The following is a 25,149-nucleotide window of genomic DNA, read 5'->3' as shown; positions in this document are numbered from 1 at the left end:
TAAAATAAAAATAAAAAATTTTTAAAAAACAAGTCACTTTGGCGAACCTCGATTCCTAAAATTCTTAAAACCTCATAACATATTCCTAAAATTTTCAAAACCGCTTGTCAAACCTCAGGAAAGGTTGTCTTTTGTCCAAAAGAGAACACAATAGAAAATAAGTTAAATCATTATTTACTTTTCCTTTCCTCTTATTTATCAAACAAAATCCTCAAGTACAAAAAAGCATAAAATAATCATAATAATTTGAAAAGATACATTTCACCATGTAAATAAATGGTGAAAGGGCAGCACATCCACGGCTCAACCAAGACAATAGAAACAAGTTCTGTTAGTGCTTCTAAGAAGAGAAATCTACAAAAACAAATAAGTAATTGGTCCCAAGGAAGATGGGGGAAAGATGACAACAAATGAAGAGGGAAGCATCTAAACAAATAATAAATAGTTGCTCCCAAATGTAGCATCAAGTGCAACATTGCAACATCATGAAGCACAGTAATTTAGATTACAATTTTGCTGTGTTCCTGTAAAATTTTTTCAGCCGCACCACCCGATGCCGACAACCTTTTCACCAACTCTTAGGACTAATAACAGGGTTCAGTACAAGCTAACAATTTGTCAAATATGCAGTCTAAAGCAACTCTGACAATTTCGACATCGAGTCTCCAAAAGCAGAAATCATGTGCAGTCTGAATGCCACGAGCTGAAAACTGGCAAATTGCCTGAAAACCTGTCCAAGGAAATCTGACTCTGATTTATCTTCAAGATAATGGATGCCGCCTCCTGCATTTTACAGGCATAATCAAACAGCAGAACAGGGGGCACCCTAAAGGGATGTACATGTTTCCAGGGAGAACTATTTAGTTTCGTCTTTCCTCAACAAAAATTAGTTTTCTTGCCATGCTTACGCTGCTGAGTTTTTCAAAAAAATAAAAGATACTAAACCCTATATTTAAAAGAGGCCTTGGATTTGAATGGATTCAAGATTTGAATTTGTGGATTTAGAAAGCGTCATACAAAATCATATTGAATTTTGTCCAAATCTATTCAAATCCAAATCCAAAACCCGAAACCCATGCTCCCAAACGCAGCATAAGAGTTATGCGATAAAATGCAGACCAGGTTTCAAAAACCTCAAAAGCCTCTATGAGATTTGGCCAAAAAGACATCCTTCCTAAGATCTGAAAAATCCAACGGACCTCTCTGGAGGTTTGCTAAAAAGATGCGAACCTTCCCTCATATTTGACAAAAAGACGAGCACAGAAGGTACATAAATGCCCCAAAAACCAAATGTCAGAAAAAATGTGTGCGATTTTTTAAACTCAGGGAAGGTTTGTGTCTTTTTGTGGAACCTCAAGGAAGGTCCATGAGATTTTTGAAACTTCAAAAGAGATTTGAGTCTTTCTGCTGCAGGTCGGTGTCTTTTGCCCTTATTTAACCAGAGCACCTTAACTGATAACTATGGGGTTCCCAAGAAAACAAAAATGCACTGCAACAACAATCATTTTTGGAGTCTACATTCACCAATACATGCATAGCATTATATTCCATAATTTTTACACTAGAAAGCATTAACAGTGCCTCAAACATGACAAGGTGGATGAGCATAGTGCCCAAAAAGGCAGTAAAGAGAAATTGCATCACAATTCAAATCACATTTTAAAAGAGCAGTGCAGTGATACCTCTTGGGCCGGCTTCGGTCTTCCTCATAGTCCATTACTCCACCAGGTTCAGAGTAGATCTCCTCATGCCCTCGGAAGTCAATGTCGGCCTGCTTACAGTGTGTAACTTCTGCCACAACGTAAGTAAGACACATCGAGCAATATATCCCAGTATTTGAATATATATGCGTTATGTATCACGTGCATAAAATCATAACAATTGAATATTTGAATTTAATGATAGCATTACAAAGTTCAAATCAACTTCACTTCTTGCTTGCATGTGTAGTAGTCTCAAATTTCAGGCCCAAAAGGACACAGCAGAGTCGCATTTTTGGAGTTATCCAAACCCCCAATACACAATCCCCCTTCTCTTTTTTTTCTCATTTGTGTGAGTGTTTGCATGCCCAGGCACATGTGCATGCACGTGCATGGGCACTAGTCAGCATGCATACAGATGCCACAGGGAAAAATTGTTTTGAAAATTTTGCAAACAAAACTATTTAAAACTTCTCAAATATTTTCTTCCAACAATGCCATTTGCTTGCAATAAAAGCACAACCTTTAAAAAACTAAAGGAAACGAAATCAAACATTTTCATTTCCACAAAAAATCTAAACACGATCAAAGAAACTGCACGTACCTCAGTTTTAAAAGAATTTTAATAACAAGAGAAAGGAAGAAATAGATAGCCAAGTATAAAAACTGGATTCAACAGACCTTGAGGGCAAGTGACTTCTTTACTTCGTCCACCTTGTCCTCGACATCTTTACGGTGCTTCTTGTCCAACTCACTCATAGTATCTGCCCACTTTATCTTTTCTTGAATTGAGACAAGCAGATTGTCTGATGTAGCCAACCTATTTCAACATACAATAAAATTAAATAAAGAATTGAACATAACAAACTAAAATCACATAAAAATCATAATAGAATGAAAAGTTGAAAAAGAATATAGAGGCAGAATAGAAAGCTAATTCTTATTCTCACTGATCATTAGTGTTGTATCTGGACTCACTCATAGTTCAAATGGAATAAGAAAAAAGGCCAATTCATTTGCACCTGCCTGCAGGATGGAATAAGAAAAAATGCTGGAAGGGCCACTTGCGATTATTTCCCTAGGAGGACCCAAGTGATAATGAAGGGTAAAACAACATTTTATTTCCAAGAGACGCTCACTTGTCCAATCCTGGATACAGACTAAACATAGCATCACTTACGTAAACTAACATCACTAAGGTAAAATAACATTTTATGTCCAAGAGACGCTCACATGTCCAATTCTGGATGTGCAAAGGAACAAATTCAAGATCCTGGAGTTATTTTGCACAGGATAACTCAGAATTGACGATCAATCTATAAACATTGTAAATAATACCCGGGAAAAAAAATCCATCATAAAAATGTCACAGAAATCTAAGAACATCTCAAAATTTCATGTTAAAATGACATCAGATGTGTGCAAGTCACCCCCGCTAGAAATATCTAATCCAAATGGCAACTGTAGGGCAAAGCTCCAATAGCAAATCAAAGAACATCACCCATTAATCCATACTAAATCCCAGGAGAAAACCTCTATAGCCAAGAATCAGGGCATTATAGTCCACAACAATCAACACACTACAGGGATGGATCACCTAACCACCTAAAAAAGTGCAACACTCGGAACAAAGCTCTCCTGCCATATCAGTGGTCTGTGGAGGGCATGATTTATGCAGCCTTACCTCCACAATTTGGAGAGGCTGTTTCCATGACTTGAACCTGTGACCTTCTGGTTTGAGTTCACCAAACCACCAATGAACACAAAAAAATACATGATCTTTTCAGTGCCAGTACAGAGCACCATCATAGGCCACTACTCATAAGCACTTCGTCTTACGTGACAAACTAACAGGTCCAACCAGGCATGTAGAGGGAGTTGGGTCAATGTGATAGACAGGCTGAGCTTGATGCTAAAGCATTAGCAGGCAATGCAAAATAAAATTAAAAAAATTAATGTCACATACAAAAAATTAGAAAATAAAATAATCTACAAAAATAAATAAATAAACTGATCTCACCAGACTCAACCCAGGGAAAAATAGATATTAAAAAAAGAACGGATAAAAGCCTAGACTTGCAAGAAAGATCAAGTTTCTGCAATCTGAAAAACCTTAAGAGCACCAATTTCATATGCTTTGGGGAAAGATTAGCCAAAGTATTAAGACCAGTATACAGATGGCAGCATGTCACAAGATGGTTCACTGTGTGTTATCCAAACACCCAAGCTAGAGACAACAGTGGTTGATCAATTGTGATTACAAACACATATGCTGCATGCTGTAGATGTTGATGGTCATTTGGCCACTGAAAAGTGCATTCAAAATATCAACAGAAAAGCTAAACTAAATATCAGTGGATCCGGACGCAATACCAGTTTGTTAATGTCTGAATCATACTCCCCAGTTGTCCCGGTCTCGGATCCCGCCCTGCTGCAAATTGAACCTTCACAGACAAAAATAACTATATTTAGTAGCAGAATACAGATTTTCAGATACCATAACCAGTGAGCAACAAGTTCAAACCTCAAAGCATCTACGCAACTGATCCAGCTTCCCTCTAACTATTCCCTACAAAAATGAAGAACAAAAATACATATTGTATTAGTCACATAGTTCACAAAAATTTTTTCTGACACAGGAATCAAGGCCTAACACAAAACAAGCAAGAACGAGTTATAGAACTTGTATAAATGTTAATTGGAAGCAGAATATGACAAATTGAAAAGGTAAGGGGTTATAGTTAAAATTCTCTCTCATTTGAAAAGAAAACTATGATCTTGCTCAAGCAAGGCTGACTTATTTCAAATGTTTAAAAAAGTAGAGTACAATTGAAAAACAGAAGCAGCAAAGAAATTATTTATTTTAATGTCATAAATTGAGTAATGTTAAATCCTCCTTAAAACAGTATTTCAAATAATACCACCTGTTTCTAGTCATTTAATACCGAGCATACAAACATAACTAAAAATAGCAACAGGTGAACTGGGAACCATGTAATCCAGCTTGAACAATACCTACCACATACATGCACTCATTTATGAGAAAATCTTCAAGTTGACGTACGTTGATGACATCCAATTCCTGCATCAGTTGATCATAGGGAAGTACCTGTGGAAGGAGCCAATAATCATATGGAAAAAATAAATTATGCAAATGTCATACTGGAAAATTATCATATGGAATAATTGCTGCCTCAATGACACACAAGAAGATAGTATGGGAATAAACTAAAAAAATTAAACAGCAGAATAAACAAGCACATGCAAATTTTCAATTGAAATATCATGGTTTCAAAAAATGACAAATTCCATGGATAAAAAAATGTTTGTTTGTGTGCATGTGCCCGGATGACAATAAAGCAAACAAAAGTGCAAAAAATTGAATTGAATAATATTGCCACTGAATTCAGTAGTAATTTTTTTTTAAATGAAATTTTAAGTTCCTACTACTTCATTCCTATACTACCAATCTACTTTATTTGAATCCTATTCTACCAATCTACTTTATCTCCATCCTATACTACCAATCTAAATGTTGACGCTTGTGTAAACATAATAAAAATTCATCATAAACTTAGGGTTGGTATCATTTCTATTTTCACTGCTCTACAGTGAAGACGCAAAGACAATGTTTTTCTATGTTGCTAATTTTCTGCTTCTGTTGTTAGTTTTCATCTAATGTGGCAAAAACTGAAAATGAGGTTTTTATGATTTTCAATTATTGGGGAAACAAGTTGCCGCATACTTCAATATTCAGAATTTATTTTTATACATTAAATCATTATGTGCATAATTAATAAAAAATTAAAATAAAATAATCATGTGAATTTGAATTATAATCAAAAAATTATATAAGAAAATTTTCTAAACACTAGAAAAATAGTAAGTCATTCAAAAAAAAATTGCCATTTTTCAATTGTAATATACAATAGGATTGCTCTTGGAGCACTAAAATGTGTGTAAGAAATAATAATTACGTAAAATAATTATGATTCATTTCCATTTTTTATAATAATAATTCTAATTCGTATTCTTTAATATTTTCATTATTTTATCATATATTTTTTAAAAAATTTGAATCCATACAAATATGAACTTGCATTCAATTAGGTTTTAATTTTTTTTATCTGAAAATATGAACCAAAGAGTTTGCCAGTTTTTTATTTTTAGTTTTTAATCTTTGCTCAATATTGCCAAACAGCCCCTTAAAAATGAGATGCTAAGCCATTAAAAAATACCAATTAAAAATCAAATGCTTGCATTGAGCTGACACCCCCTAAGGTTAGGGGTATCCTAATATATGAACTAAAGGGGGTCATTTGTATGGCCTCCCCTAATATTCTTATGCCACAGGAACCAAAACTGGGGGGCTCATTTTTTCATTGGCCAAGGCATTCTAGTGGCTCTTTTGAGAGCCTGGTGATTTGAGATGCTAGTCTGCCACAAGGATTGACAGGCCCATAGTATTTTGTGTCAGTCCTTTTGGGCACGAGGGGGAGAGAATAGTTGACCTCTGTGTATGGACCTGATTGTCTGTGGTTTACGAGCTTCATCTCTCCACTATTTATGGTTTGTGTTACTATGGTTTTAAATCGTGCAGGTAACGTAACATCAACGGGGATACTGCAAGTCAGGAGGGACAGATATTACATTGCAAGAAGTGGGTGTAACAACCGTGAATTGTTTCAAGCACAAACAACCTTACTTACAAATACTGTTACACTTGCATGTTTTTAGTCTCTCACTCTTATTACAAAGATTTTTAATCTATCTTGGATCCTTTAGTTCGGCTAACAGAGTTTATTATGAGAAATAAATCATTTAAAATGCCATCAACTGAAAAATTATATTTTTTAAAATCTTCATTAGTCATATGTGTGATAAATAACAAAACGAAATGCATTATCTGATCGAGATTGATCTGCAAAATGGAAGAAAATGAGAAGAAAAGGTATAAAATATATTTTAAAAAATAAAAAAAAAATATTGCAGCAGTCCTGTAACAGCCGCAGCAGTCCCCTAATGGCCATATTGTCTATTATGTAACAATGGGTGGTCCACTGGATAACACCATAATGCAGTTTGGTAGGATATCATGTTCTTAGTCAAGCTCTTGTCTAAGCATATTCCCTCAGGATGTAGTAATTCTTCAACTTTTTTCCCTCCTTTTGGATTGGGTGTACGAGAAAGTCTCTAGGAGGTTACATGGGTGAAGGAGAGCTTTTCTTACATTTAGCGCTGGATAGAAAGGAGCATTGTTTCCATTAAGCGATCTAGTAATGCTAATTCAGGCTTGTCTCTCTTTCCTCCACAGTAGTACTTACACTCCCTCCATTTAGGATTCTGCCATTCTGGTAAGGATGACTCAAAAATTAGAAAAGCTACATGAGAGACATGTGATGGTCAAGGGTGGATAATACGAATAGAGACCATCTTGTGAGCCCCCGCATAGTTTGAAAGCGTAAAAGGGAAGGAAGTTTGTGTCTGGATAATTTAGTGTTAAAAAACATCTTTGTAGTAATACGTATGAGTTCTTCTCCCTAGGAAGTCCACCCAAAATATAATAATAAATCAGTTCAAATTAAATACAATTAACCAAAAAAACCCCTTTTCAGTCCCTTTCCGTCATAATTCACCGAACACTTCAAGTTTGCTAACTCCTTAAAACCCTTTCAATTTGCTTTTACTCCCATCAAAGCACACTTCATTTCCTCCAAAATCATATATCTTTAAACCCAATTTATCCATAAGATCTTGAACTTCCAAATCCTCCCCAGAAATCTCCTCTACTAGTATAGATAGAATTCCATCGTTGCACTGCAGTTTATTAACCAACCCATCGTTTTCAAAACTAGAACCGCCCCTCCAATCCTTCCAATGGGGATGGATGTGCATATGAGAAATCTTGAAGTACATCACAGGACTCAGAAACGTATCCATATTTTTCCTGAATCTCATCCAAAGGCAACCCCCCATCACAATCAAACTCACTAATGTCATCACTATCATTTATCTAAAAGATCTTTGCATTTCTTAGCCTCCTTTCCTTCACTAATTCCATCACTAGATATACCCCCCATCTTAGCATGTATATCTTCCACAATATAAAGTCTCCTTTTGAATCTCTTCGTAAAATTGTTTTCACTATCTCACTGGAATGCTCTCTTCTCTTCACACAACTTCCTCTCTTCTGCACCCATCAAAGCAGCCTTCCAATGAGCGTATACCTTAGGACTCTTAGATTTTTCAAACTTTTTAAAACTTTAAACATCAAGTTCCTCCCCAAACCAACTTCTTCTTTATTATTATTGGCAACACCAGCCTCCAATATCTCTACAAGACTAGAATCATCAACCAATCTGACACCCTTGTTTTTGTCATCATTTCACCAGAAATGAGTTCTAAAACCAAGCTAATATCTTCTTGATTATGCTCCAGATATTGATTTGTTCCATGCATATCTTTGAGAACTAGAGAAAGACTCTCAACTTTGTTAACAAATGATTGAAAATCCTACTTTCCTGTACTCTACTTCTATGAGTTATGGCAATGTAATTGGACCTACTCATTTACAAGGTAAAATAGGGAAGTAGCCTGGTCACCCTTATCCTTCAAATGGGCATGTTTAGAGACAAGGCCCAACTGCAAAAGACCCATAAGAGAGGAGCACTCATTTGAACCCAAAGAAAGGCCCGAAGCATTATTACCTAAACAATGGGCCAATTCAATTAGGTGGTCCTACTTAGTTAAAAGAGAGGCTTCTCCTATCTCAATTACCTGGCCCAAAGCCAAAATGACAAGCAGACAACCCGGCCCAAAATTCTTAGGCTCATCATCCTCAAGCACAACCCTACCCGCCTTTTCCAGAACGCAGTATCCTCCGAAACCCTAGATACCTTCCCAATATGGTCACCTCCAATCGAGTTGTAGTGTTTTTTGGAAACGCACACCTGATTCCTCCAATTGCAACTCACCCCCACGCTGAAGGCAGATCTATTGTAGTTGAATTCAGCTTGCACAACCTTCGCCTTTCTTCCCTTCCAACATCACCTGACTCCACAATTTGGGAGTTGAAGTGCTTGCATCACCTATGCCTCTAAAATCATAATGAAAATCCTCTGCAAATTTGCAAAAATCATGATGAAAAACTTCGCCAGCCAACCCTTCTACGCCACCAAGAATAAACACTAAAAAATTCTTGCCTTTCCACCTTAGACCTAACTCCAAATTCCATAAACTTCCCAACCCTTGTCCACATAATCGACATCTAGTACTATAGATTTCACGTACGAAGACTTCTAGAACCCCAACTAGCCGAATGAAAACTAATAAACCATCGGCAAACCAAAAAACTGCCTCTTTCAAGAATTTAAAACCACTTGTTACAAGAAATGTTATTCATGAGCACGAACGAAAAAAGGATCTCCCCATCCTCATCCAATCTCAGACCAAAGGTCTTTCCTTCAATCTAAACCGACCTCTTGAGCATCACATGTTGCTGTCAAAGTGTCACGAACTAAACACTAAACACCTTGTGAAGGGTCGTGCAACACTAGCTAAAGCACTTTTGCTTAACTAGTCAGCCAAAGTATACCATAGTTTACCACAATAGCACATTCATAGCAGTTGAATGAGAAATAAGAGAAAGTTGTGAGCAATTCATGTAAGCAAATGACAAGCATGCGGTAGACATTAACGCAACATAATTCATTAACACAACTTTCATAAGCAACGTTTGCCCAGTTAGGGAAGCAAGTACGCTAACACATTTACAAAAGCCAATGAGCTTTACAAGACTGATGAACAGCCACCCTCTCCTAAAGAGCTTTATATGCGATTTTAGCTCTGGCACTAGGGAACATCAAAATGACTAAGGAGTGATACTCTCATTCTACACTAAGGCATTGAGACACAATTAACAAACCTATACTACTATTTACATGATGGTAACCCATCCCATGCACATAAGACGAGCGGTCACAGGCAAGCATAATGCCCTCAACAAGCTTGGCTCGTGACATTTTCCCTCACTTATGTGGTCGACATCCTCACAAACTTAGACCTAGGTACTCTTCATCTTTGTCAATGGACGGTTGCAAGTATTCCAATAAAATTTAATTGATTTCTTTGTCTCCAAGGGCTTTCCAATTCACTAAGAACTCGTGATGCTTCATCCTTAATGATGTGAACTCTTTGTCCGCAAATATGACTTTAACTTTTATTTTTTCAGGTTTCACTATCTTCACAAGGGCTCTGGTTGACTGACTTCTGCTTAGATTTTCAATGTCTGCATTGAATGACTTAAGATGGCTGAAGTGAAATGCATGATGAACTTTCATCCAACTCGAAGGATCAACCTTGTAAAAGGACTACTCGACTTTCGCCAAGATGCAGACTGGTCCTTAATATCTAGGAAGTAGTCTCCCATCTCAACCTCATATTGACATGTTCTATTCAGGATGGAGCTTAACAAGCACCAAGTCACCCCCATTGAAGTGCAACTATCTTCTCCCCTAAGTTTGACGATCTCAACATTCTTTCTCCATTCTTTGGTGAAGATGTATGCTCTTGGACTCTTCCTCCGTACTGCTCATCCACTATGTGAGGGAACAACGATAGCCAACTTGTAACAAGCTCAAAATGACTCTTATTGGTTGTTGAGCTCTTTTGGGCATTGAAACAAAACTGAGCCAAATCGAGTAGCTACACCCAATTCTTCTGACTAGTGATGACAAAATGGCGGAAGTACTTCTCTAGTAGCCCATTGAATCACTCCATCTGTCCATCTATTTATCAGTGGTAGCTCGAAAAATGTCAATTTATGAACTGAGAATTCTGAAAAATTCTATTCAGAAGTTGCAAGTAAATCTTGAGTCTCATACACTAATAAGGTCTTGGGGAACACCCCAATATCTCAAATATGTTTAAAGAACAATACGTTGTCTCCTCTGTCAAAAAATACTTTAGTGCAGATATGAAAGTGTCATACTTCGAAAACCTATCTATAACCATCAACATACATCCTACTTCTCCCACTCTAGGCAGGCTGGAAATAAAGTCAAGTGAGACACTCTCCCACGGTCTTATTAGTACTTGAAGAGGCTCCAACAGCCCTACAACCTTCTTCTGCTCCACCTTGTCTTGCTAGCAAGTGAGACAAATTTGGGTATACTCGACCACCTCAACTCGCACGTGTGGCCATACCTCAGCTTCAACAATGCCAAAGTGTGATGTCATCCTAGATGATCCGACCACATAGTGTCATAACACTCTCTCAACATTGTCTTTCTAAGATCTCCAGCTTGAGACACAAAGAGTCAATTACCATTTGCCATTAGCCTTCCATCTCCTAACTAGAATCGGCGCGCTTTGCCCTCTTTCGCCAATTTCATGAGGTTTTGGGCAACTAGATCTTTGGCAAGGTTCCCCTTAATGCATTCCCACATTGTCGTGGTAACCTTAATGTCAAGTGTTTTACCATCTGTAAGACCGCAAATTTAGCCTTCTTGCTCAATGCATTTGCAACTTAGTTTATCAGTCGCCTTGTGCTCAAATAAGAAATCAAATTCTACAAAGAAATCTTGCCAACAAGCCTACTTAGATAAAAACTTTGCCTAAGTAAAGAAGTGATTGACAAAATTATCTGTTTTCACCACAAACTTTGACCTAAGTAGGTAATGTCATCACCCATGAAGGCAATGTATCATCGCTAGCATCTCCTTCTCTTGAGTTGTGTACTTCTGCTCTACTTAATTAAGCTTACGACTCTTGTTCGTAATAGAATGCCCATCCTGTAACAAGACTCCCCCAATGGCATAATGCAATGCATCTGTCTGTACCTCGAACGGTTTCATGATGTCCCAAAAAGTTGGTACCAAAACTTTCATAATGGCATCCTTCAAGTTGTCAAAGGTTCCCCAACACTTCTCTGTCCAAATCCACCTATTAACCTTCTTTAATAGTTTTGTAAAGGGATCAATTCTCCTTGAATACCCCTCCAAAAACTTTCTATAATAGTTGTCAAGTTTAAGAAAGAAACGCGACTCCTTTATTGTCATTGGGATCTTCCAATCTTGAATAGCTCTCACCTTCTCCATATCCATCCAGATAAGACCTTGCTTAATCACATGACCAAGCTTCACTGAGCAAAAGAGCACTTTTCTCTCTCTTCACATACAAACTATTCTCCTTCAACTTATCAAACATTTGTCATAGATTTTCTTTATGTTCCTCCCCAGTGGAACAATAGACGACAATGTCATCCAAGCATACACGACAAACTTGTCGAGGTACTCATGAAACACTTGGTTAGAATGTAGATGGTGCGCATTCATCAGCCCAAAGGGCATCACCAAGAATTCAAATGGCCTATACCGTGTCACACAAATCACCTTCAGTTCATTACCATCTGCTATCCTCACCTAATAATAGTAGTCCAATCGCAAGTCAAGTTTGGTGAATTACTTGGCATAACTTAATTGATCAAACAAATTAGCAATCAATAATATGGGATACTTGTTGTGCACAATCACCTTGTTGAGTGCACAATAATCCACACACACCCACATGCTCCCATTATGTCTCCTCTAAAACAACGCCGGTGCTTTGAACAAAGCTTTGGAAGGACGTATTATAGCTTGCTTCTAACAACTCATCAAGTTGTTTCCTCGACTCTGCTAACTCTAGAGGTCATCCTATATGGTCTTTTAACAGGCAACTTAACCCCTAGTAACAACTCAATTTCATGCCACACCGCATTGTGGAAGCAAGTTGTGAGGTAGCTAGTTTGGCATCACAATTTTATACTCAACCAACACAGCTCAGATTGTAGTAGGCACTCGCTCTTGGCCTACATCTTCATCTACCACAGGCAAGGTAAGTCTGTTCACCTCTTCTCAAACCCTTCTTGAGCTGCATGCAGAACTTCTCATCGTCTCCTTTCTTCACAACTTGCACCATGCTAGGGTGCTCTCCAATCAAACAAAGGGAACTAGAAAATAGCATCAGTATCGCCTTAGTCTACCTCAAGAATTTCATTCCAAAAATCACTTGGAAATTATTCATTGACACAACTATAAAGTTCACATGTCTCACCCACTGTTCAAGCTTCACAGTGACGTGCTTGACTACTCCTAGAGTAGGCTGATCTATGAAGTTTAAACACTTTCTTGCATCCTAAATTCTTCTCTAAATTCAAGGTAAGTCTCTAAGCTTCTGCCTGCAAGACAAAATTATGAGTAGTCCCAATATCCACCATAGCACGGGTGCTCTTCCCATTGACCCGTAGATTCACAAACATTAACCTTTAGTTTGGGTAACTTCTGGTAATTTCATCTGCCTCTCCAACGCATTGAGTAACTGATGCAGGGACAGCATCAAGGTTCTTCCATGAGAGAGATTAGAAATAGAAGAGGCGAAGGGAGGAGAGGAGATACCAAGGGGGAAACTCACGTTCAATCAACAATTCAAATTCATCAACAACTAACTTACAACATGGCTTTCACACACTATTTATAAGAAAGCTTAAACACATAAAATTACACACATACTCCTAAAACTACATGAATTAGTGAATTACAAACAAACCCATACTTTACATAAACAGCCACCAAATATGCATAATCCTATACTAATTAATACTAAAAATACATAATAAACTACTAACTTAACCCCACAATTCCTTAACCCACTCTTTTTTATTATTTTCTAGCAAGGATCTTCCCATTGTCTATTGCTTGTCCTACATCAACTCTCCCCCAATTAGAAACAATTCAGCCTCGAATTTTGAAATGTTGGAGGATCAAAAAGGAGAAGTAAACTTGAATTCTTTGAAATCCAACGCTTGAGTGATACAAGAAACCACAATCCTTTGGCAGCATTATAGACTTGAATTGCGAGTTGGCATCAATAAGCACATCAGGAATGACAAACTCAACAATTGGAATGTCTGAAGGGCTTTGGATATCTTCAAAAAAGTTAATTTCCTTCCTTATATTGTCATTAAGCTGAGAAATTATGATTGATTCTTAGTCTTGGTTCATTGGTAGAGCGGACTTCAAAACGATTTTCTTCCTATTATAATGAAAGACATATGAGCTCTCATGTCCTTGAGTCACACCTAAATCATCCAACCAAGGGGAACCAACGAGTACATGGCCAATCTTCATAGGTAGGATATCACACCAACAATAGCCAAATATTCATTCATTTGGATGGGAACCAAACATCTTTCATAAACATGTACAACAAAGTTGTCAACCCAAGATATCACATAAGGCTTTGGGTGAAGTTTCGAATGAAGCTACATTCAAGTGATTCCATTTACGGAAACCACATTCATTGGGCATTTTTCATCAATAGTGATTTTGCAACCTTTTCTTCACACTTGAGAAAGGTGCTAAAAAGCTTGAAATTGTGCCCAAAGATTGGCAAATGGCATTCCTTTTTCCTATAATTTGTCACCATGTTCTGAATTTATGCATATACACGCTGCAGCTATATAGCACAATCCTTTAATACAATTTCCCACGAGCCTTACTCTCAATTTCTCAAAAACTATCTTTAACTCACCTTGATATAGATTGTCCAGCTGAAATGAAACAAATTCACGAAGAAAACTCACAAATTACAGCAACAAAACCTGATTTTTGATGTTGGCAGTTACAATTTCTAGGGTTTCGTGCCGAAATTATCATGCTTGCTTCCAAAATATTGTGTCCACAACAAAATATCTCCTTGCAGGTAAAAATATCATGAAGAAAATCCAAAATCTTGTGGCTTAAGCAATTTTTCTTAAGACTGGAAATTGCAGAAAACTTTGGAAGTTTGCCAATCACAGGTTGCCAGCACATGGGGCACGTGCGCTGCGCGTGAGATGCCTCCGGCGATGAAACTTGGTCAAGAGGAGTTCAAAGGATAAGGGATTTAGCATTAGTCTCAATGTGTTTAAAAAATCATCAAATGTTGGGGATTCAAGGGGCCGACGGCTGCAATCCTTTTGGCCAGCGCATGAGCCTGAACTGGTGATTGTAAGGCGGTGAAAGGGGCATCGGGGTGTTCTGTCTTTGATGGTGTGGGTGGTGTTGCAGGATGGTGGCTGGAAAGTGGTGTTTGAAGAAATGGGGACACGGCTGGAACTTTCTGAGAAGTTCAGAAACCGCAGAACTGCCTTTTCAGTTTTTTTTTTTTTTTTAAAAAACTGAAATTTAGAGAGAGAGAGAGAGTTAAGAAACTAAAGGAGAGAAAAGAAGATGGGAGGTTGGAGGAGTTTCTGGACAAAAACTGCCAAGAAACAGCCACAGAATTCAGAAATGAGAAATAGAATTGAGAGAGTTATGGGAGAGAATTAAAGAGAAGATGAAGAAGAGAGGGAGAAAAGAAACAGAGAAGAAGCAAAGGGCTGAAGGCCGATGGGCAGCAAAGGATTAGGGACAGAGTAGGAGATCAGAACAAAAAACCAGAGAACAAGAAGAGAAGAAAGAAGTTGCTGCAGAGGGAGAGAGAAGTTGCAGAAGGGTGGGGGAAAGGAAGAAGAGAAGAAAAGGGAGGAAGAAGAAGATTGAAAAGAAAAGACGGGCGAATTGAAATGGAAGAAAGAGATCGTAAGTGGGCTCTGATACCAAATGATGCAGGGGCAGCATCAAGGTTCTGCCATGAAAGAGATTAGAAATAGATGAGGGAAAGGGAGGAGAGGAGATGTAAAGACCCGAAAAATTAAAATGATTGAAATAATAATAAAAAAAATAGATAAAAATAACGAATAAATAAATAAAAGGAATGGCGTGGGAAAAATAAAAAAATTAAATTAAATTAAAGAAATTAAATTAAATTAAGATAAATTAAATAATTAAATAACTAGTTATTAAATTAAACATTATTACATTGGATTTAAAAAAAAACTATAAACTAATTGAAATAAGATATATATATATGTATATATATATATAGGTAAGTTGTTATATATATGCATAAGTTAAAGTTTTATATATACATATATATACATCTGTAAAGTTAAAAAAGAAGAAGAAAAAGAGTTACAGAAGGTTCACACCCCCCCCCCCACTGAACTTATTTCCTGCGGCCCGTCTCCATCTCTTTCTCTCTTAATTTCTCGACGGATTTGCAGCGAATCAGGAAACAGAAGGTACCGTTGGATTCCTGATTCCGCTACCAACATTTCTATTGGAGCAGATTTTTCATGGGAACAGCTTAGGCACTGCTCCTGGGGAAAGGTAATTTTTCCCTATTTTCTCAATTTCGCTGTTAATATGTTGTTGAATCGACGATCAGGCACCACCACGGGGTCCTAATCATCTGCCTAATCGTCGTTGTCGTCATTTTGGCGTAGGTAATTTTTGAATTGGGATTTTCTATACCCTACTCCAAAGTGAGAGTAGGATTTGAGAAATTTGACAATTTGACTAAATTTAAGGGTATATGTATTATTTAGAATTTATGGCCCTATGAAGTATTTAAATAATATTTTATTCAGGAATAATTTATTGGAGTTAGGAATTTTTGATTCAGGGTCCGGGTGAGCGCTGCAGGTATTTTTCGGAGTCCCTGTTGGCTTAATTCAAGAAACTAGGTAAGGGAAAAAATATATATTAAATCAGAATTTTTATGAATTAAATGAAAAATAAATTGTGTTATATGTACGTGTAATTTTTCAGTATGGGTAAAATGCCAGCTGTTTAAATTATATATATTTTTTTTTAAGTTTAGGGCTGTTTATTAGATATGTATATGCGAAAATGAACGGATGAAAGTGGAAAAATATTTTCAGGATAATTATGTAAGGAATGAAATGTATTTTCAGTATATAAACGTTAAATGTTGGTTGGCTTATTTTATAGGCAATGTATGAATTTTACTGCTAAACTATGTGGCATGAGATTCTGTGCAAATATATGTTAAATGTACGAGATGCAGGTTAAGTAAGTAAAGCAATGAGAATAAAATGTGATATGCACAATGTTGTCTATATATGTGAAATGCAATCATGTAAATGTAAGACAGCTGAAAGACAGTCATGTTAGCAGAGCTCATTTCTATGTGAACTAACTGATGACAGCTAAAAGGAGTTGTATTAGATTCTAGCGCATTTCTATGTGGAATAACTGATGATGGCTAAAGAGTGGTTGTAGTACAAAGGAATGAAATGAAAATGTTTTATGAAATGAAATGACAAGGAATGACAATGCAATAAATGAAATGTGAAATGTGAATAATACAAATGGGAAAGAGTCACTTAAAGTGAAACATAAGGAAATGTTAAGTTATGAACATGAAAGAATGTGAATGATTGAATAACGGTGGAAATAATGATGTACTATGATATTGTACCTATGTATGTAAAACATGTTACGATTGGGCGAGGCATACTCTTCGTCTGAGGGCTTGCTGAGTAAGGCGAGTACACTAGTAGCTACAGATGTGGCAGTAGCCGCATAACGTACTAGGACAGAGGGAACCTACTTGTATGGGTAGGTAGATTTCTTTATCCTTAAGGCTTTCGCCGGTAAACTTTTGTATGAACTGTGTGAGTATTAGATCAATTTATCACTTGAGAACTTACTGAGTAAGGTAAGTGCCCTGGTATGCTTTAGCTGCGACCTTTGGGTTGCCTAAATATCAAAGCAGAGGGGTGCTACTTGAATGGGCGGGTAATCACCCCTATCCTCGGGTAATCTCGTGGGTTAAACATTTGCATGTGTTTGATTAGGTTCAGGGAATGATTTCAGAAATTATGTTAACGATTTTCAAATGTTAAATAATATGTCATATATAAACTCATGTTGGCCACGCACTGTTTTAATATATTGTTTCTTCCCTTACTGAGATGTGTCTCACTTGAATATGAAATTATCTTTTTCAGGAGTTCCTCGAGATCGAGCTTAGAGAGCTCGATATTTTATAGCATTTTTGGTAAATAGAAAGAGAAAATGGTATATTTTTATGTAATTTTGATATGTATATTTTATGTTTTATAATTTATGTTTTAAGTTTTATAAGATATGGATAGTTGTGAAACATACTGGTATTAGTGGATAATGTTTTGAGACATGTATATATTGGAATACAGGTGGATGATTAATTTATTATGGTTGGTAGTTAGAATTAGTAAACTCTGGTATTATGTTATATAGAGATTATGGTTATGTTTTCCGCTGCATATGTTATAGATTATGATCTATTAGGATATGATCAGGTATAACGCACCGGACTCAGGTTTAAGGGTTCGGGGCGTTACAGGAGATACCAAGGGGAAACTCACGTTCAATCAACAATTCAAATTCATCAACAACTAACTTACAACATGGCTTCACACACTATTTATAAGAAAGCCTAAACACATAAAATTACACACACTCCTAAAACTACATGAATTACAAACAAATCCAAACTTTACATAAATATTACAAACAACCCCCAAAATACACAAAATCCTATACAAAGGGGATACCAAGGGGGAACTCATGTTCAATCAACAATTCAAATTCATCAACAACTAACTTACAACATGGCTTTCACACACTATTTATAAGAAAGCCTAAACACATAAAATTACACTCTCCTAAAACTACATGAGTTACAAACAAACCCATACTTTACATAAATATTACAAACAACCCCCAAAATACACATAATCCTATACAAATTAATACTAACTACCAACTTAACCCCACAATTCCTTAACCCACTTTTCTTAATTATTTTCCAGCAGGATCTTCGCAATGTCTTACTTCTTGTCCTACATCAGTAACCGCATTGCCCCCATCCTTAGGGTTTCCTCCTCATCCACATCATCTAGTAGTGCACACTTCGCAATGGATGCTTGCAAGTCATTGATTGATGACTTGTGAAGGCAATCAGCAACTCTTTGAAGGCCTCGAGATAAGAAGCATGTCATCTTACCCTTACCACTGTCTATTGAATGATCAGGACGATGAAACTTCCTTTGAAGTTGATGCCTTGGTGTTGGCTCCCCCACTTTAGGGTATGCCCTTCTTGAAAGACTTTCTACTATTTCCACTCATGTCACTCTCTTTGGACATTGTGGAATTCTCTCCAGCATAGTCAATCAAGTGTTCTGTGGCATCTTCTGCGGTAGGCAAGTTTTGAACTCTTTGTTGATGAAGTTTTGGCCTTGACCACGATTTCAACTCCTGAAGAAAGTAGAACATCTTATATTTCTTTGACATGTCCCAAATATCCAAAATCAAAGCAGAGAACTGTTTCACATACTCCCTAATAATATCAGTGTGCTTAAGGTCTCGCAATTTCCATTGAGCATTGTACTGAACATTCTCAAGAAAGAATTTGGGCCTTGAGCTCTTTCTTTAAATCTGCCTAACAATGAATTATACAGCATCCATTCTCAATTTCATCGTACTTGGTATGCTACCATAGCTTAGCGTTACCACTCAAGTACAATATTGTTGTTGATGGTTATCTTAGTCATTTAGCATTGTTAGAGTGTCAGTGTTATGTTAACTTGTGAGAGTTAGTTAGGGTGTTATGATCATTGGTATGTACTTTGACATATATTATAATTAGAGGGAAAGACCTATCATTGTGATCAAGTTTTCATTTTACCCAATTATTCAACATGGAATCAGAGCATGGTTCTGAGACCTAAACCCTAATTGTCAGAGTCACCATCAAAACCGAAGCCTAAAACCCTAAATCTGATGCATGTCTACCATCGTAAAGAATTTCCAGCAACACTATAGCCCCAAAAAAACAGCCAGCAGGTGTTGAAAAATTCCTAGGCAACACTACCAATTCAAGAACACAAAATCCACTATAGATCTTGCAAAACACCACCCTTGTCACCCACAAACACTGCTGACCAGCCCCCCACTGAAATCCCATCTCTAGAAACTTTCCCACATGCCCTCACACGCCAGTTGAAGGCTGCCAGGGCCAACCCCACTTGTCGGCGCGTGAAGCCAATTTCAAGTATGTTCCTGGCCTAAATTCTTCCAGCAGCATGGTTTTAAATAAAGGCCGCAACCATTACGTAACGCCATTACGTAACGGTTTTTTGGGTTACCGATACCATTACCATGAAATTGGTGAGAAGAAAAATCACAATCGTAGCGCCCTTTATGAACCGTGACCGTTACGTAAAGGCCGCTACTACCGTTACGTAAAGGCCGCTACGGCCGTTGCGTAATTGCTACAGGACTATTACACCGAAAAATTTATTTTATTTTTTGTTTTTTCTTCTCACTTTTTCCCTCTCTTCATAAATCATTCTCAATATACCATGTGGCAAGAGGGAAAAGATTATAATGAGGATGACAATGATACAAAATTTACTATTTCTTTAAATACTCCTAATAGATGCATTAATTAACAATTTGAAAATACCATGTAGGAAAATATTTTATTTGATAATATTAGTAATGTGATATTTATGTTCTATATTTTTCAACTTCAACCATCATTCTTTTCTAGCTATTTTATATTTGTATTATTTGCATGTCTTATGTGTCTAATATATTAATGGAGTGTATAATGTATTTTGTTCTATTAATTAATTTAGCACACATAAGAATTTATCACAGATAAGAACAATGAGACGTATAAATACACACATACACGTAATTTTTCTATCAATGGTGGTTTAAAACAAAAGTAAACTTGTTGCCCTTACCAAATAACTTAGTTACTCGAACTAAAGGATCCAAAATACGCTAAAACTCTTTCTAAGAAGGGCTAAAAGCTTAAAACATGCAAGTACGCTAATTTGCACAAGGTTGTGCGTGCTTCAAAAAAATTCACGGCCGTTACACCCGCTTCCCGTTATGTAACATCCGCTACTCCCGCTTCCCGTTACACCCGTTATCGTTACGTTATGCTACCCGCAACCGCGATTTAAAACCATGTCCAGCAGTGCTCGAATCCCTCTATAAACATATTATTGAAGTTTTTCGTGATGTTTTTTGTCCAAAGATCTCACTTGTTTTAGTTGCTCATTTACGACATCCGAGGATTGCTTGTTTGATACTTCTTAAAGCTGTTTGTCAATGTTTATTGAGTTTATTGGGCCTGAAACAATGGTATTTGCCGTTTTTTTTATTTGTTCATTGTGGGCTTGTGGTTTGCCTCAGTTGTCAAAGGTTGTGTATGTTGGATTGAGTTGGTGAATTCGAAAAACATGTTGTCAGCTGTGTATTTTTTATATGCTGCTCTATCGAGGTTGTATGTGTGTTGCATTGGAGTTCCCAAATCCCAAAAGTATGTCTCCCTTGTTTACTTGTTTGAGTGAACAGCATACTATAGCCATCTCAAAGGAGGAGTATTCAAGGTTCCTACAATATCAGGCATCCCAACAAGCATCTCATCACACTGCATCTTTTGCTTAGAAAGGTAACCATACCATCTATATGTAACCTGATATCTCTCCCACTAACTAGTCCCTGTGTTATCAACTCTGCAACTACTAACCATATGATAGGTTCCACCAACATCTTTTCTACTATATTCTACAAATCTACCTCAAATTACCTTTCCTGATGGGTCGACTACTGCTGCTAAGGGAATAGGAACAATAAATCCTACTCCCTCCTTTAGTTTCATGTTTGTTAGTAAAATTACAAAGTCACTAAATTGCTCTGTAACCTTCTTTCCTGATTCTATTCTTAGCCAGGATCTGAAAACAAGGAAGACGACTGGCACAGGACGTGAGGCTAGTGGACTTTACTACCTTGAGTTGCTCTCTTCTCCTATTGCCTGTAGTGTCTACTGCCAAGCCACATCAAATGCATTGTCGCCTTGGTCCTCCATCACTGAACAAGTTAAAACAGCTAGTTCCTCCTTTTGAGTTTTCTGTCTAACCTCAAATGTGAGTCTTGTCAAATAAGAAAGCATCATAGTATTCCTTTTGCCTCCTGAGTTAATAAAAGAGTCGTTAGCACCTTTATGCTAGTCCATTCCAATGTTTGGGGTCCTAGTCGTGTCAAGTCAAAGTTCGGGTTTTGATACTTTGTTACTTTTGTCGATGACTACTCAAAAAATGACTTAGTTGTATTTAATGAAAGATCGTTTTGAGTTGTTTAATATCTTTTCTGCCTTCTGTTCTCAAATAAAGACTCAATTTGGTATGCCAGTCCATACACTTCATAGTGATAATGCTAAAGATTACTTGAGTACTCAATTCACTGCCCATATGACAAACTTTAGTTGATCTATCAATCACTTTCTGCCCACACTCCACAACAAAATGGAAATGCGGAATAGAAAAACAGACATTCTTGAAGTCACTCTAATCCTTTTGTATCAAATGAATGTCCCCAAAGTTTTTTGGAATGATGTTGTGCTCACCGCTTGCTCTCTCATCAATAAAATGTCATCTTCTGTCCTTGGTGGTAAAATCTTATGTCCACTTATCTTCCTCAAGGTTCCTTTGTTCTCCCTTCTTATGTATTTGGTTGTGCGTCCTTCATTCAGCAATTGAATTTAGGAAGGGATAAATTAGATCCTCATGCTATCAAATGTATTTTTCAGGGTTATTCCTATACTCAAAAAGGATATCGATGTTATAGCCCCACTTTACATCGATTCTTTGTCTCTACTAAGGTCGCCTTTTTTTAGTCTACACCATACTATTCTAATTCCTTTAGTTCTACTAAACTTGATGAGTCCCATCCTTTGCCTAGCCTTCGCGATCCTAACTTATTTCCTTCATCTAGTCTTCCTACATCTTCATCCAATTTGAGTCCTTCTCGTCGCTTGGATCATCCCAATCTACAAGCGTACGCACAGCAACTCAAGGGAGGAAAGCTTCCTCCAGCTTCCACTTTTACAGCTCCGGTTCTCTAGTCAAAATACCCTCTTCCCCAAGTGGGTGATCCTCCTATTGCTATTCCTAAAGGTAAACGCACTTATACCCAACATCCAGTCTCTAACTTTGTTTCTTTTGATTTTTGTGAGTATCTTGTCTTCAATTGTTCTTCCCAAGTCTATTTCTAAAGCCCTATCCCATTCTGGATGGAGGAAATCAATTATAGAAGAGATGCATGCTTTACAAGATAATGATACTTGAGAATTGGTATGTCTTCCTCTTGATAAGTATGTGGTTGGTTTTCGTTGGATGTACACTATAAAGGTCAATCCAAATGGCTCCATGGCTCGATTAAAGGCCTGTCTTGTTGCTATGGGATATACTCAAGTGTATGGTTTGGACTATTCAAACATATTCTCTCCTTTTTCCAAACTTGCCTCAATACGTTTCTTCATATCCTTAGCCACCGCCTATCACCGGCCTTTACAATACGCCTACTTAGACGTGAAGAATGCTTTCTTACATGGTGATCTTCAAGAGGAAGTCTATATGGAGCAACCATCTAGGTTTGTTGCTCGGGGGGTGTCAAGTTTAGTGTGTTAGCTCAAGAAGTCACTATATGGTTTAAAACAATCTTTGAAGGCATGGTTTGGTCATTTCAGTTCTATAGTACTTCGAGTTTGGCCTTCAACGGTGTGCAGTAGATCATTTTGTATTTTATCATCATACTCCATCCGAAAGGATTCTGCTTACTATATATATGGATGATATTGTGATTACGAATGATGATGATAAAGTATTCAAAGCCGAAAGCATTTCTTGCAAACTAAGTTTCAGACAAAGAATTTGGAACTATTGAAGTATTTCTTGGGTATGGAAGTATCGACATTTCGTACCGACAATTGTCATCACAAAAGAAGTATGTTCTTGATCTTTTAGATGAGACTGGACTATTGAAATCTAAACCCATTGATACACCAACAAATCCTAACAATAAGCTAGTGCCAAATATGGGTGATTTATTGCCCAACCCAAGATGATATCAGACACTTGTTGGAAAACTAATTTATCTCACAAGCACTAGGCCGCTACAGTCGTTACGTAACCGCTATAAGACTATTATGCCAAAAAAAATTTATTTTTTATGTTTGCTTCTCACTTTGTCCCCCCCCCCCCCCCCCCCCCCAAAAAAAAAAAAAATCGTTCTCAATATACTATGTGGCGAGATGGGGAAAATAATATAATGAGGATGATAATGATACAAAATTTACTATTTTTTAAATACTCACAAGAGATGCCTTAATTAACAATTTGAAAATACTAACTTGTTAGCAAAGTATTTTGTTTTGATGATACTAGCAATTTGATATTTATGTTCTATATTTTTCAACTTCAACCTTCTTTTCCTTTCGAGTTATTGTATATTTATACTATTCATATGTCTTCACCTTCTTTCTCTTTTCTAGGTATTGTATATTTGTACTATTCATATGTCATATGTGTCTAATAGATTAATAGAGTGTATGATGTATTTTGTTTTATTAATTAATTTAGCAAACATAAGAATTTATCAAACATAAGAACAATGGGAAAGTATAAATATGCATACACACAAAATTTTTCTATCAATGGTGGTTTAAAACAAATGTAAACTTCTTGCCCCTACCAAACAACTTAGTTAGTTGAACTAAAGGATCCAAAATACACTAAAACTCTTTCTAAGCAAGGTTAAAAGCTTAAAACATGCAAATAGACTAATATGCACAAGGTCATGCATGCTTAAAAAAAAAATTCACGGTCGTTACACCCACTTCCCATTATGTAACATCCGCTACCCCTGCTTCCCAGTACACATGTTACCATTACGTTACGCTACCTGCTACCATGATTTAAAACCACGTCTATACTCCAACCCCATAGTGTTGGAATTTTCCATAGCAAGAACCATCAGGTTCATCTTGGCTTTCAGATCCACTGTCTGAACCTATAAAGTTTCTACCATCGTGTGAAGGTCCTGTAACATATTCACCATAGAACCTTATTGACGTGTTTGTGATCCCTCCAATGCATCAACATTTGCACCAAGTTTGGCTATCTCCATGACCACATTATTGACTGTCTCAACCTATGCCTCTAGTGCCTCAATCCTTTTGATGTTGGTTAGCATGGTCTCTTACCAATCCTTCACACAATCCCACTATAAAGGCAATCGAACTCATGTAGCAATTAATCACGCTCTGATACCAACTGTCATAGGCCAAACACTTCACTCTTTGTGCAGGGTCATATGGCACTAGCTAAAGCACTTTCACTTAACTAGTCAGCCCAAGTATACCTTCGTTTACCGTAAGAGCACATTCACAACAATTGAATGAGAAGTAAGTGGAAGCAATAAGCAATTCATGTAAGCAGATGACAAGCATGTGGTAAACACTAAGACAACACAATTCATTAACACCTCCATAAGCAGCGTTTGTCTAGTAAGGGAAGCAAGTAGGCTAAACATGTTTACAAAAGCTAGTGAATTTTACAAGACTAATGAACACTCGATCTCCCACAAAGAACTTTATATGCTATTTTATCTTTGGCACTAGGAAACATCAAAATATACGAGTCATACTCCGATTCTACACTAAGACATGGACACATTCAATT

At 37.0% G+C, this 25,149-nt stretch overlaps 1 protein-coding gene across 4 annotated transcripts in view; it reads right to left on the bottom strand.

Moving 5' to 3' along the window:
- Window positions 1-318: 318 nt before the first annotated feature.
- Window positions 319-25,149, bottom strand: part of LOC131165750 (COP9 signalosome complex subunit 7) — a 37,287-nt gene continuing 12,456 nt past the window's right edge. The window contains exons 4-10 of one of the 4 annotated variants that reach the window (XM_058123783.1): window positions 4,720-4,809; window positions 4,225-4,269; window positions 4,074-4,144; window positions 2,378-2,520; window positions 1,926-1,937; window positions 1,683-1,812; window positions 319-783 (exon numbers count right to left, since the gene is read on the bottom strand). In XM_058123783.1, the coding sequence (XP_057979766.1) occupies window positions 762-783; window positions 1,683-1,812; window positions 1,926-1,937; window positions 2,378-2,520; window positions 4,074-4,144; window positions 4,225-4,269; window positions 4,720-4,809 (513 nt within the window). In that variant the 3' untranslated portion in view covers window positions 319-761. The remainder of the gene's footprint in view (window positions 784-1,682; window positions 1,813-1,925; window positions 1,938-2,377; window positions 2,521-4,073; window positions 4,145-4,224; window positions 4,270-4,719; window positions 4,810-25,149) is intronic. The other 3 variants (XM_058123779.1, XM_058123780.1, XM_058123782.1) reach the window with 3 other exon arrangements.

The sequence above is a fragment of the Malania oleifera genome, chromosome 10 (assembly GCF_029873635.1).
Source record: "Malania oleifera isolate guangnan ecotype guangnan chromosome 10, ASM2987363v1, whole genome shotgun sequence".
Lineage (NCBI taxonomy): Eukaryota > Viridiplantae > Streptophyta > Magnoliopsida > Santalales > Ximeniaceae > Malania > Malania oleifera.
Note: the sequence above shows the minus strand (reverse complement) of the source record. Positions and strands in the feature narration are given on the sequence as shown.